Here is a 14,926-nt window from a genome sequence, read left to right on the forward strand (position 1 = left end):
GACGATAAAGCAATGAAGCAATTTATAAAGTAACATTAGTGCAGCAGTGCAATTTATAATGTGATATTAGTGCATTGATACATTTGTAATGTAGAGTTAATGCTTTATTGCTTGACAACTCTTGAAATATGTCGAATAAAAGCAATGTTACATCGATGTTGTTGATATGCAGTAGAATACGTGCAATGTTATAATGCTTGTGGTTACTTGGGAAGTGTCTCAAAGTTAACTTTTTTAAAAACTTCTTACCGGTTTCGTTGTGACCCTTATTAAGCTTAAAACCTGCTCAAGATGCTCTTCGGAACTTGTTTGGAACTTTAATATGAAGCCTTAAGTTTCTCACGAGCATATTTCTTATCTCTTTCCAGCAAAAGTCGCTGCAGCGCGCCTAAAGTTCCCGAACTACGAGGCCCGGTACATCAACGACTTCATCAACTACACCCGCCCAGCAGCGGACATCATGGAGCCCATTTTCTACGATTACGATTCGGAACCGTCGCGAAAGGCGTACAACCGAGAGTACGAAGACGGTGTCGCAGGATTGGGCTACCGAGTTCCTCCACTTCCGCTAGCCATGGACCAACCGGAAGAAATCAGCACTGGCACAAGTGCTTCTTCGCAGGAAACGGAAGTCACTCGACCACCGGATATTTATCCTGACCCGGACCATATCTATGCAACGTTCCTCAACAAGAGTACCATGAAGCGCAATCGCTTTCCAGGGGAGGAGAATGTTATCAAAGTTTGTGAGTATAGTTCAGGACCTGATAAATCTGTCATTTTTACGAGGCATTTCAATCCACAGATTCTGGGAAATCCCTCCGAAAGAGTCCCCAAGCACGGATCGACGACGACGGTTCGTTCGACAGCTTGAACAACGACATGAAGGGTCACGACTTCATCGACAACATCATGTACATCTACTACGGTACGAACGGGACGCTCCGAAAGGACCTGGGCGGAAACGTAATTGTGATAGGGGCCGTGTTCGCTTTGGCGCCCCAAATACTGACGGCAATAATTTTATTCCTGCGGAATCGTCGCCCCAGGCACTTCAACACCTTCTACCCGATCTGTTTGAACCTGCTATTGACCTTGGCGGCGTCCAATTTCTCCTTCGTGCTTGGAGTGCAGGCCACTCGCAATCCGGTTAAGTGCGAACTGATCGCTATCGTGCTACACTATCTGCACCTGTGTACGAGCATTTGGTGCTTCATCTACATCTACGTGATCTACGACCTGATCGTGAACGAGTGTGGACCCAAACTGAAGTACAACTATCTGATGGGCTATGGAGTTCCGGCGGTCTACGTTCTGGTGAGTTCATCTGTTCCATTTCTATGCATGATCTAATATTCTAGTTTTTCAGTTCTCGTACGCCTCGTCGATCGACACTTTCGAGGTTCACCACTACTGCTGGATGTCCATCCAGAAGGGCATGATCGTGAGCTTCATGATTCCGATCTCGTTCCTCATCATTCTGACCACGGTATTGGGGACGATCAGTTTGAAGAGAATCTCCAGCAAGCAAACGGCGATCCTGTGTGAAAGCATCGAGAGCATCATAGAAACCACCTCCAAATGCAACGACATAATGTTTCCGAGACTTCCTTCGGTGGGGGCACACCTGGCCAATCGTAGCAATAGCTATCCCCAGTTGGAACTGAAGGAGAAATGCTGCCAAGAGTACGCCAACCAATCGATAGAGAATCGCCAATCCGCCGTCACACTGCCGCAGCAGACCACGGGCATCGGGCACGGGTTCAGCGTGAGCGGGTTCAAGAAGTCCCTCGAGTGCTACGATACCAGGATCGACCTGGGACAGCTGTCGCTGGCGGAACTTTCGACGCCCAGTTTGGCGTCCGACATTCAGGACTTTACCGAGTTCAAGCGAGCGATCAAGTTTGGGCTGTTCTTCCAGCCGATCTTCTCCATCTGTTGGTTCCTGAGCGTAATCGCACTGGAGAACATGCACTCGTGCGTAATGCCGGTTATTTTTGCCATCTGCTTGAACATTTTGGTAAGTTTTTAGCGTTAAGTTTGAGGAAATGGCCATGCATGTATGCACCTGTACTGTGAATTCATTTCCAGAGTAGAGGAAACAATTCGCGACTACGAAGCAAAAAGAGATTCCACAAAGCACTCGCACCAACGGAAAACCTCGTAAGGAAATGTCATAGTGTGCGTGAAAAAAAAGCAAAAAATGTTCCTCTCCTTGTTTTTCTCACAGAAAACCGAAGAAAACATCAGCAGCTTCGTAGTCGCGAATTACTCACGTTTTAGATCGATAATCAAACAGAATCGAAAGGTTATGAGCCCAGTTAGAAATTGAAAAAAATAACGCTACTGACTGTTTAACACTTCAGTCGTCGCGCTGTTGTATTTTGTACAATACTGTTGAAAAAACCTCGCTTTTCGTTCACAACAGCAGCGTGGTGGTGCTGACGGTGTCAAACTGCGCGACGACTGGAAGGTTAATAGGTCGTTGAATGTCAGCCACGTAGAGATTTACGAAGATTCTGATATTTGCAAAGTTAGAGCAAATACCCGAAGCAAAAATAACTGGGTAAAACGTGGTGGGAACTAGGCGCACATGAAAAGAAGATATGCATCTGATGAATTCAAGAAGTTCCGTCAATAGTTCAGCCTATCGGGAGCTCGTCGCGAAGTCCCTGAGCAACGAGACATGTGGTAGAGCCGTATCTCAGGGCACGGTGCTCCTATTACTGTTATTATTAAATAAAATATACCATTCAAACGGCAGTCAGCAGTTGATTCCTGACGTTGTTCTGCACCTCTTTGCCGATTCTGAAAAAAAATCCTTAGTCAGAATTTTGAGTTACGCCCTTTTGAAGTTTATATAATAGAAATCACATAAAATATGCCATTTTTACTTGTGTATACTGAAGTGTTCTTCCAGGTACTTCCAAATCAGCGGAAGTACTTTTCCAGATGCTTCCGGAAAATAACTAGAGCTTGTTAGAGCTAAGTACAAATACGTTTATTCTATTTGACATTTACACTTGGAATGAAAAATTTTCTTCCCTGGTCGCAGACAGTGGTTACTGCGATCAATGTAGATTGCTTGGATTGAACATCTCCCCCCTTAAGTCATCCAGTAGGGTTCGAACCTAGCTGGCAAACGGATCTGTCGTCGTTCCCTTGCCAGAGGCGTACTTGGTACTGGTGCTGGATCCAACTGCGGCGGATTGCCTTCACCTTCTTCATCGCTGCCTTCGGTGTAGTACTGCGACTCGTCGGTTTCCTCCGCTTGAAGGCTCAGGTCGTTCTCGTTTTGAGGGATGGAAGGATCATGATTCGTTGCTGTTGCTTGAACGGCTGCAGATGGAACGTCTAGGCCAAAACCGTCGAAGAATACCGACAGTGGGCTTGGACCTTGGTTTGCGTCACGATCTGGAACAGACTCGGCCGCACGTTGCTTCAACTGGTTGGTGTGCGAACGTATTAGCCGCTGACGATCCTCCAGGAACACGTTGTAGTTCACTCTCCCGATACGCTCGATAACCGTGGCGGCATGCCACTGCCAAGAGTTACCTTGATGGACTTGAGCATACACGGAATCACCGGGAGCGAACTGCCTTGAAACTGCTCCGTGCTTTTTGTTGAATCGTTGGTTTTGACTCTCTGCCTTCGACTGAGCTGCTGCAGTGGAATAACTTGGTGGAAGTATCATGGACGAAATTGTGCGGATCGGCCGTCCAAACATCACCTCCGCTGGAGACTTTCCACCGAGGTCAGCCGTTGGTGTTGTGCGATACACTTGCAGAAACGTTTGCAATGCTTCCTCCAGTGTTTCTCCTCCCGACCGAATTTTTCGTAGGGTGCGCTTCAGGGTGTCCACGAACCGTTCTGCTAACCCGTTTGACTGTGGGTGGTATGGTGCAGTGCGGATGTGGTGAATACCTTGCTGCTCGCAGAACGACTGGAACTCGTGACTGGTAAACTGTGTTCCATTATCCGAGACGATAGTTTCTGGTATACCGAAAGTTGCGAAGCTGTTTGTGAGCAGCTTCATCGTTGTTTTGGTCGTTGTGGTTTTCGTTGCGTACACTTCAGGCCATTTGGTGTACGGGTCGACTACCACCAGGTAAAACACGCCATCCACAGGTCCAGCGTAGTCGATATGGATGCGTGACCACGGCTTGTCCGGCATGGGCCATGATTCGAGCGTTGTCTTGACCGGTGTTTTTCCAGCAGTACAGCAGGGGACGCAGTGCCGGACGAAATCCTCGATGTCGTTATCGATTCCCGGCCAGTAGACGAAACTTCGTGCAATAGATTTCATGCGAACTATGCCTGGATGTCCGCGATGGAATTGCTTCAGGATTTGCCGTCGGAATTTGCTCGGAACGACAACTCTGTCGTGGAACAAAATACACCCGTCGACATGGGTGAGGGAGTCCTGCCTGGTGAAGTAAGGACGAACGTCTGGGTTTGTGATTGACCGTGCTTCGTTTGGCCAACCCTCACGGATGAATTTGAGCACCGCTTGTAGTGCTTTATCTGCCTTCGTGGCAGATTGGATCGCTGCGAATGAAATTGGTACTTGCTTGATAGTGTCACGAATAATGCTCACCATGTCTTCTTCTAGGGAAATCGCTGCGACGACGTAATCTTCCTCTGGCTGCTTGGAACGGTCGATCAGTCTGGACAGCATGTCGGCGCAACCAAAGTCGTTTGTGGACACGTGCTGGATTTCAAAATCATAGTTGAGCAGCATCAACGCCCACCGTTGAAGACGATTTGCGGTATGCAATGGAATTCCCTTCTTCGAACCAAAGATTGATAGGAGCGGCTTGTGGTCCGTCTGGAGAGTGAACCGGCGTCCCAGGAGGTACTTGTGAAACTTCGTTACCCCGTAGATGAGCGCAAGTGCTTCCTTTTCCGGCTGTCCGTAGGCCTGCTCCGCCGGAGTGAGGGATCTTGACGCGTGCTGGATAGCCTTGAGAGACCCGTTGGGGAATTTGTGGAAGATGACTGCACCGATACCCGTACTGGATGCGTCCGCCGCAACGATGATTGGTAGCTTCGGGTCGTAATGAGTCAGCAACAATTCGGACTGCAGGACTTGCTTGAACTGCTCGAATGACCGCTGGCAATCGGAGTTCCACTGCCACTTCGAATCCTTCTTGAGAAGCTTGTCAAGGGGATGTCGAAGCTCGTGGATGTTGCGAACGAATCGGCCGTAAAAGTTAACGGCTCCCAGGAATGATCGCAATTCAGACACGTTGGTTGGTGCCGGAATGGAGGCGATGGCTTGGAGCTTCGCCGGATCGGGGCGGATGCCATTTTGATCGACGATGTGCCCTAAGTAGCCGATTTCGGTTTGGAAAAAGTGGCACTTTTCCAGCTTGACGTGGAACCCATATTCCTCTAGACGCTGAAGTAGCTTGTCCAGAGACGCCTTGTGTGCTTCCCAGGTTGCTCCAAAAACGATTGCGTCGTCGAGGAACGATCGAACACCAGGAATGTCAGCAATCATCGTGTCGACGAGCCGTTGGAATGCTCCTGGCGCCGACTTCACCCCTGGGGCGAGGCGATTGAACTGGAAAAGACCCCGGTGCGTGGCGATGGTGAGAAGTTTCTTCGATTCTTCATCTACTTCCACCTGCAGGTACGCATCGGAGAGATCGATGATGCTGAACACGGCACTCCCGTTGAGCTGTGCGAAGATCTGCTCCGGTGTAGGCAGAGGATAGTGGTTGGCCTCCAGCGCTTCGTTGAGTCCAGTAGAATAATCCGCACAGATGCGAACCTTACCATTCGGCTTGCGAACTGCAACGATCGGAGCGGCCCACTCCGAGAAATCGATCGGCGTGATGATTCCCAGCGATTGGATACGTGTCAGCTCGGCGTCCACCAGCGAAATGGTGTTGAACGGAACCGGGCGCTTCGGACAGAAAACGGGTTTGGCGTTAGGTTTGAGAAAAAGCTTTACCTTGGTTTTGGTGCAGTGTCCCAGCGAGTTGTCAGAAACCGCTGGATGGTTGGCTTGAAGCTGTGCTGTTACTTCGTCGAGGCATGGTCGAGTTTCGGCTGCAACTTGACTGCAGAGAGTGTCGAATGGAATCGACCACAGGTTGAACGCGTCGATCCAATCAATTCCCAACACGTTGAGGTCCGGTGATGAGGTGACGAAACATTTGCCACGCTTGACCATACCGTTGAGGGTGACTTCACAATGGAATTCGCCGATGAGGGCGAGCGGTCCACCGGATGCGTTGGATGCTTCGATCGATGACGGAGCCAGCTTCGGTCGTCCCAGTTGTTGCCATGTTGTCTTGGAAACCACGGTAATATCGCTTGCGGAATCCAATTGCAGCGAAATAGCGACGTCGTTGATGGTGATGGTCACGTACTTACGCTTTGGAATGCTGTTTGCGATGTGCTTCACGAAGATTCCTTTGGCTTGAGATCTGGAACCGGTCTTGATCTTCTTCTTTCCGGGTTGAGTTGAAGAGTCGCTTGAAGACTTTTTGATGCAGGTACTGTAGCCTTCCTTGTGGCCGGTGCGGTTACATACCTTGCAGAGATGGTCGGCGAATGGACAGTCGCGGACATAGTGCATTTGTCCGCACTGCCAGCAGGGAGTTCGTGGGACGGACTTGCTTTCCGGTTTCGATGGACGTTGATGATGGCCGGTTTTCTTCTCGGAGACGCTGCGGACCGAGTTTTTCGAACTTGATCAGGGTGTCTACTACCTGGAAAAACCTGGAAAACCTGGAATTATCAGGGAATTTTATTCAACCTGGAAAAAACCTGGAATTCTCAGGGAATTTTGGCTATAATCAGGGAAATTATTTTGCATCTGTAATACAAGGTAGAATATGTCCTTTTCGTGTCAGAAAATCTTTTCAATCATAAAATCATCAAGACGCTGCTACAAATATTAAATCCTTATTTTTTATTAACGATTTTTATTTATCCAACATAAAACATAAATTTATGATTGGAAAGTTGATAAAGACAAGTACAGTTCCCATTTACAGTTGGGTGTCGTTCATGAGCATATGGAACTTGGTGGAAAATATTCCAAGTTTATTTACAAAAATGTTTTTCGATTATTCTACAACTTCTGAAAAAAATTTCAAGTAATGCTTCAGATATTCTAGTAATTCTTTCTGGAAAACCATTATTTCTCTAAGGATGCTGCCAGCTTTATTTCAAGGGATGCTTAAGAGGAAAATAACCATCATCGTTTTGCAAATTTTCAAACCCAGTTTTTTTGCTCAAAGTTTAAGAAATGTTCAAGATAATCTATCATTGCACTATGCTTACTATCTGTAATGGGATGATAGATTTTCATGAATGTTGAATTGAATTTGAGCGAAAAAACTGGTTTTTCATTCTTGATGATTGCTAATGATTGAATGATGGATTCTTGAGCCTTAAATAAATTCCTGCACAAATTTTGTTAAGAAAATTGTAGAGCAACATCATTACCTCCAGTAATTTTCACAGCATAGGATTTCCTCCAAATGTTTTTCCACTGATTCATTCACCGATTTTTCCAGTTGTTAGTTATAGGAGATTCACCACATATTCCTTCTTTGCACAAACGTTCATTCCATAGTTTCGATACTTTTGTAAGAATTCCTACAAAAATTCTTACGTCGTTTTTTTTTTTCATTTTTCACATGGATTCTATAAAAAATCATCCACGATTACTTTCAGAAATTGCTCCGAAAATTTCCTCAGGCCTGACTCCGATGAAATCTCTTATGAACTTTTCCAAGAATTCCTCAAAAAATTCGACCTGGAATACCTCATTAAGTTTCTCCAGAAATTTCTCTCAGAATATCTCCAGCATTTCGTCAAAATGTTATTGCGGTGGTTCAAACTTTTATCTAACAATTTTTCAAACAATATTTCCAAACTCCTTGGATTCTTCAAAACTTCATTCAAGGTTCCCCATAAGATAGCTATTCTAACAGGTTTTTCTTTCATACTTATATTTCTATTATGTATTAGGGAGTCTTTTCTAATTTCTTGTACAATATTCAGAGATACGGGGTTTTTTCAGCTAAGCTTTTTAGCTAAGAAGTATGTCATCAAGAATGCAGAACTTATTTCAGAGATCCTCATAGGAATTCATCAAGGCATATTAGAACTCACACTTAGAAATTCCACGCGGATTTTTCTCTAAATTTCTTTCGTTGTAGGTTTGGCCTTCAGTCTATTGTGCTCAAAAACGGATTTTAAGTTTTCATCCGACGTTTCGGACACATTTGATGTGCCTGAAACGTCGGATGAAAACTTAAAATCCGTTTTTGAGCATAATAGACTGAAGGCCATAACCTACAACATAATCATCACAGTCGTATCCCCGAGTAAATTTATTTCTAAATCCATGACATTTTCCTGGAGTGGAGACATCTCTAGAAGAACGACTAGTAGTTTTTTTTTTAATTTATTTGGAAAATTAAAAAAATACAGAAATTTCTTGAAGGTATCAAAAACTAAATCCTTGAAAGAATGTCTTATAAAGTTCTTGAAAAATCACCAAATAAACTGAAGAGTTTGTTGGAGTAATATGTGAAAGAAATCCACGGTAAATCGAGCATTAATACTTGTCGTAATGTCAAAGGACTCCGACAAGTCTTAGAATTATCCTTAGAGAAATGTCTGTTCAAATGAGGAACAAAAATTTCATGACGAGGTTCATGGTGTTTTTTTTATATTCATAATCGTCTCATCTCTATTTGTTTTTTTTTTCATGCGAGAGGTATCTAAAATTCTTATTTCTAAGACTATCCAGGCCCGATATTATCTTGAAAAAAAAAAATAAATAAATAAAATACAAAATGCCCTCTAAAGAAATTGGATGTATCGCTAATGTCTATGATTTAGAATCCCATTTTAAGGGAAAGGTTTTTCCCCTTATGTTCGAATAGTCCATTTCCTTCATCTGATTATGATGATTGAAGGCACTTTCAGATCATTTGAAAAGAATAATTATATTTTGTGGAAATCAAATAAAAATCACAAAATTTTTAATTCTTTTTTTTTCTAATGTTATTTTTTGTTTATTAAAATGAAAAATACTTTTATCACAGACAAACAGACGTCACACTCACACCGTTGTCCATTGATCACCTTTTTAACGGACGATTCAAATATGTTGTAGGTGGTCAATCCACCACCGGCAGCGCTCGTATCGTTTTTGTTCGTGTTTGACGTTTACACACTACCGCCATCTGTTTGTCCACCGGCCAAATACACAGATTTTAGCATTGGGCGTACATGCTCTCTCGACTATGATTTTGATCGCTATTTGTTCTAAGTGTTACATCTGTTTGTCTGTGCCTTTATGGTCTATGTAAATTTGAGTATTTTTTTGTTTAAGTGCTTTGAAACACTTAAAAACTATGAAACACACCAAAAAATTATTTATTTTTAGTCATGTAAAATGAACTATTCATCAATCATTTATGTTTTTGAAGAATTTCCAGAATTTGGATTTTTTTTAAATCTGGAAAAACCTGGAAATCTCAGGGAATTTCATTTCAGTAAATGAGTAGACACCCTGTTGATTGATGTTCGATCATCGTGGTGTCCGACTTGAGGTTGACGATTCGCTGGAATTCGTCGATCAGCGTTTGGAGTGTTACCGGCGCTTGTGCCGTCTCACCTTCGATGCGGGAAAGAAGCCTTGCTCGAATGTCTGCGTAGCGTGGAGCCTTGAGACCGCAGACGAACATCAAGCACTTGAACTGGTCAATCTTCAAGTCTTGAAACTCGAACTCTTCACACGCCCTGTTGATTTTGCCACCGTAGCTGATGATGTCTTCCGACTCGGATTTCACCAGCTGCAAGCACTGGTAGCGCTTGTGGAAAACGGAGGTCTGCCTGCCGAAGATTTTCTTGAGCGTCTTGATGGTATCGGCAAACGTGACGTCCTTCGGTAGCGTCGGAAGGATATAGTTGACGTAGCGACAATGCGAGGACGTGTCCAACTTCCGGAGTAGGAGCCGAACTTTGACTGCGTCGTCCAGGCTTCGTGCATCGCTTTCGAACAGATCCGAGTAACGGGCAAACCATTTGTCGAAAGTGGTGCCGTTCTCCGGATCGAAACAGAACTCACTGATATTGGTTGACAGGGACTCCAATACTTGCTCTGGGTTGGTTGCTTGAGGAACGGCCAACCGTTGGAGTAGCTGGGTCATCTGCACAATCGCCGCTTGGAGTTCTTCGTTCGTCGCCATCCTTCCTCGGGTTCAATTCTGGAGCTCTTGAAAATCCAGAATAATCCTCGTCGCCAGCTGAAGTGTTCTTCCAGGTACTTCCAAATCAGCGGAAGTACTTTTCCAGATGCTTCCGGAAAATAACTAGAGCTTGTTAGAGCTAAGTACAAATACGTTTATTCTATTTGACATTTACACTTCGAATGAAAAATTTTCTTCCCTGGTCGCAGACAGTGGTTACTGCGATCAATGTAAATTGCTTGGATTGAACATATACAAAGAGATTATACAAAAATAAGTAGTTTTGATTTTTTATCTGGTTTTAGATATTGAAAAACACATTTTCCTAAAAAAAATCTAGACCGACATTTGAAAAGGGCCAATGCAATGTTTAGTTATTACTTATCAACCAGTACACGAACAATTCGTCCCCTTAATGCTACAACTAGATAACTCGAAAATCAAAATTTTGGGATGTGCAACTTTGAAAATAAGACCGTTTTACAAGGTGACGGTTAATCGCAGAGGATATGGTTCAAAAATAAACTTTAACTTGTGTATTTTGAATCACACGCTTATGAGCTGTAGGTATTTTACAGATCTAATTAAGAAAAATGTTTTGGCATATTGAAGTCAAAAATTTCAAATTTCGAGTTATCTAGTTGTAGCATCAATGGGACGAATTATATCTAACAGTCTAACGCCTGATAATGATTTTAGGAAATTGTCCAAAGCATTCAAATATGAATGAATAATTCTTGGACAGGATATGCAGATACGCCTTTTTGAGATGTATGGAAAGAATATTGCATGGTGAATTCCGTTTCATCTATAATCAACGGTTAGTTGCATACATAATCATTACATCTTTGCGGTTGTTCTTATTTCATTAAATTTAGCAAGTTGCATAAAATTTACCCGTACACATATTGTCTGGATTGACATTAGAAAATGACCAAAGTATAATAGAAATATATACACATCAATATAGCTGAACATCAAAGTTGATCGCAAAATTCGAACGAAACATATCTGTATCTACATAATTCTATATTCTATTCAATTCTATTTAATCCTTTTCTATTCTAGTCTGTTCCATTCTATTCAATTCTACTCTACTTAAATTTATTCTATTCTGATCCACCGTACTTGTTCTTATACATATTTTTACAAATGCCAATGTTGTAACTGCGCGCAAAAGAATTGAACGGTACACTTTCGATATTTGTTCGACTTTATAGCGCTGATAGGTCTGTGATACAGCACTATGCACAGACTCCGACGCCAGCTCATTATGTCAGCCTAGTCCTCGACCAGTCGCATTGCAGGAGCCTTTTACATGAAACTTGGTGATATGATATTCCGAAGATTTTGTCAGACTCTGCTCTTCCCAGCTCTCGACAAACTTTTTCAAATTACCTTCAAAACAAGGATCCAGCTCAAATGAAAAGCATTTAATACAAAATGCTTCAGTTCCTTAAAATACATAAAAACTATAATATATATAATTTGAAACCCTTATTTGGACTTACTGTGAAATAATAATTCAAATCTTCATTAGGAGTCAGAATCTGTGCACAGAAATTTTTAACAGAGCTGGGAGCGCTAAAAAGCCGTACAAATATCGAAAGTGTATCATTCAAATCTTTTGCGCGCAGTTGTTAACTAATACAGTGTCTATTTGTAAAAATATGTATAAGAACAAGAAGGGTGGATCAGAGTAGAATAAATTTAAGTAGAGTAGGGTTTCGTTCTACTTCGTCGTAAGCGCTACTATTCGTCGTATCAAACTTTAAATGTTCCATTACGGCGGATATTCAAACTTACCTGCAACATAGATTCATTATCCAAGTGTTATTTTGTGAAAGCTGTTATGGTTTGTTCACTTATACACCAAAAATGCAATAAAACTACTGTATTTCGGTAAATAATTTCAGTTCAATTATCCACTTTGCACTTTTTCATCGAAATCGCATGGTCGAACACGATTTGAGTGAAATGCTTAGCGATCGACTGAGCCACACCACTTTCCAACACAAGTTTCTTCCCGCCCCTGTGGGTGACTTACTTCGCCGGGCATTTATTTTCACTATGGAAAACCTGCGTACTTCTTCACTGAAGGATTTCATTCCAATCACACGCCGTAAAACTTCAATAAATTATCAAATTTTACGAAATTTCCTCAACCGCCGCGTATAAGTGAGAATGTAAACAAAGTTCTATCCGTCGTACTGAGAAAAAAAGCTTGTGCGTATCAATGTGTGCGCGACGCTCGACGTAAAAACACGGTTCCTTTGATTGTGTTGTTTTCGCTGTACTGTGAGCAAATGCTATAATTGTACGGTCAAAAGGAATTGTGTTCATATCTCGCGGAACATTACTAAAGGACCTATGTACAAATGAGAGATTCTCTCCTCTCTCATTCTCTTTCCATTATAACAGTGGAATACTAAAGATTTTGGGAAGTTTTTCACTATAGATCGAAAGTCAATTTCCTTGACTAGCGTTTCATACAAAAAACACAACAGATACGGTTAATGTCACTCAGTTATTAATGAAAGAGAAAGTAAACAAAGAGAGCCTCTCAATGTTAGATAGGTCCTTTAGTAATGTTTCGCGAGATATGTTTGAGCTGAATTTTGATGACGAACAATTAATTTTAAAGGAAATTAGTTTATTCCATCATGCTGAAGGAATGGAGGGAGATGCCCGTAGATCTATATATTCTAGTAAAACATTTTATTATAGCGTTGATATGTTGTGTTTTAACCATTCAATACACACAGTGAGCCGTAAGTTGTGAGACGAATCTGGAAACTGATTGCGACGGAGTTGAAAACGATACGACGGATTGAGAATACGGTAAGATGCATTTTCTTTGCATTATTTCCAAAAAGAGATCAAGATTTATCAAAATGTTATTGTACAATGCTAAAGCCGTTTTGAGAATGAATTGTTTGGCATCGGTTTGTATCAGCATCATTCACTGCAATACTGGGAAAATTGCAGTTCTCACTGATCAATGCTTAATACGATGGATACTAGCACATCACCCTATAATTGAATAGAATAGAACAGATTATAATAGAAAAGAATTAAATAGAATGGAATAGAATACAGACGTATAATATAGGTACAGATAAGTGATGTTCGAGTGTTTCGGTCAACTTTGATACAGCTTTGTTCAGCTATATTGAAATGTGTATATTTCCATTATACTTTGGTCCTTTTTCAATGTCAGTATAGACAATATGTGTACGTGTAAATTTGGAATCGTTCAAATATTAAGTAACGAGGGGGTTCGGTAGCGTTACGGTTCATACATTTTCCATACAAAAGCTGTTACGTGGGGGAAAGGGGGTCTCAACTTGGAAAATTCTGCGTTACATTATTTTTTCCATGCAACTTGCTAAATTGAATGAAATTAGAATAACAGCAAAAGTGTAATGATTATGTATGTACCTAGCTAACCGTTGATTATAGATGGAGCAGAATCCACCATATTCTTTCCATACATTTCAAAAGGGCGTATCTAAATATCCTGTCCAAGAATTTTTTATACAAATTGGAATGCTTTGGACAATTTCCGAAAATCACTACCAGGCGTCAATTTGATAGATATCATTTTTTGTGTATTGGCTTATTAAACATAGCATTGGCCCTTTTCAAATGTCGGTCGAGAAAAGTTTTAGAAAAATGTTTTTTTTTTCAATATCTAAAACCATATAAAAATAAAAACAAAATTTTATTATAATCTTCTTGTTTAAACACGTTAAAGTGGCATATTTTGTGTGATTTCTATCAAATAAACTTCAAAAGGGCGTAACTCAAAATTCTGACTAAAGATTTTTTTCAAATTCGGCCCAGAGGTGCAGAACAACGTCAGCAATCAACTGCCGACTGCCGTTTGGAAGGTATATTTTATTTGACAATAACGGTAATTGGATCACCGTGCAGGAGGTAGTAGTAAGGCACAGAGATCTGAACAAGATCACAACAGAAATCTTCTAGAGGTGTACGTCGCAAAGAAATATGGAAGTATTTCTGAAGTCAATACTATTGACAAAAGCGTAAGAGTGCACGCAAATAGCGTCGATTGGATTACCAAGCCAGGCAGCCAAAAACTGGCTGGTGAGATCAAGGTGAGATTGTCGGTTTGAATGTCGTTCCTCGGTAGATGAAACAGGTCGAAGAACCTTATCCTGCCGATTGCTGATGAACAATATGAACTGGAAGAATACACTGGTAGCGATCATCAGGCGATCCATGCATTAAAGCATCAGCCAGGGAAGCCGCACAGCATGGTTGACGAGGAATGAAGAACGAGAGTGAAAGACGAAGAACTTTGACAAAGACCTTTTCGTTGAGGCGCTTCAAGTAGAAAGCGAACATGGATGCATCCGAGTTAACAGAAGCGTTAACAACAGCGTGTTACGCAACAATTCTAATAAAACTGGAGGCTAGGAACTGGCGAAGTGGAAGATTCACCACCCTTCGTGCAGCCGGCTTGAAAGCGAAAATACACGTTTTGAAAGCAAGATCGGTGTACTACCAACAGTATAACCGCCAGGATACTTGCTATATCCTTGGTAAATTCCTGTAAATTGGATTCCAAAAATAATACTTTGCCTAAAATGCAATTTGAATGAAACAGAAGAGATAATCGTTACTTTCGGAGGCTATCGCCGCAGTCCTAAACAGAATGCCTTTCCCGGATATCT

General features: G+C 42.1%; 1 protein-coding gene across 1 annotated transcript in view; it reads left to right on the forward strand.

Moving 5' to 3' along the window:
• Nucleotides 1-14,926, forward strand: part of LOC5567640 — a 58,430-nt gene that overhangs the window by 30,759 nt on the left and 12,745 nt on the right. The window contains exons 2-4 of the mRNA XM_001651783.3: nucleotides 369-746; nucleotides 806-1,317; nucleotides 1,370-2,020. Of these exons, the coding sequence (XP_001651833.3) occupies nucleotides 369-746; nucleotides 806-1,317; nucleotides 1,370-2,020 (1,541 nt within the window). The remainder of the gene's footprint in view (nucleotides 1-368; nucleotides 747-805; nucleotides 1,318-1,369; nucleotides 2,021-14,926) is intronic.

This window comes from Aedes aegypti, chromosome 3 (genome assembly GCF_002204515.2).
Source record: "Aedes aegypti strain LVP_AGWG chromosome 3, AaegL5.0 Primary Assembly, whole genome shotgun sequence".
Lineage (NCBI taxonomy): Eukaryota > Metazoa > Arthropoda > Insecta > Diptera > Culicidae > Aedes > Aedes aegypti.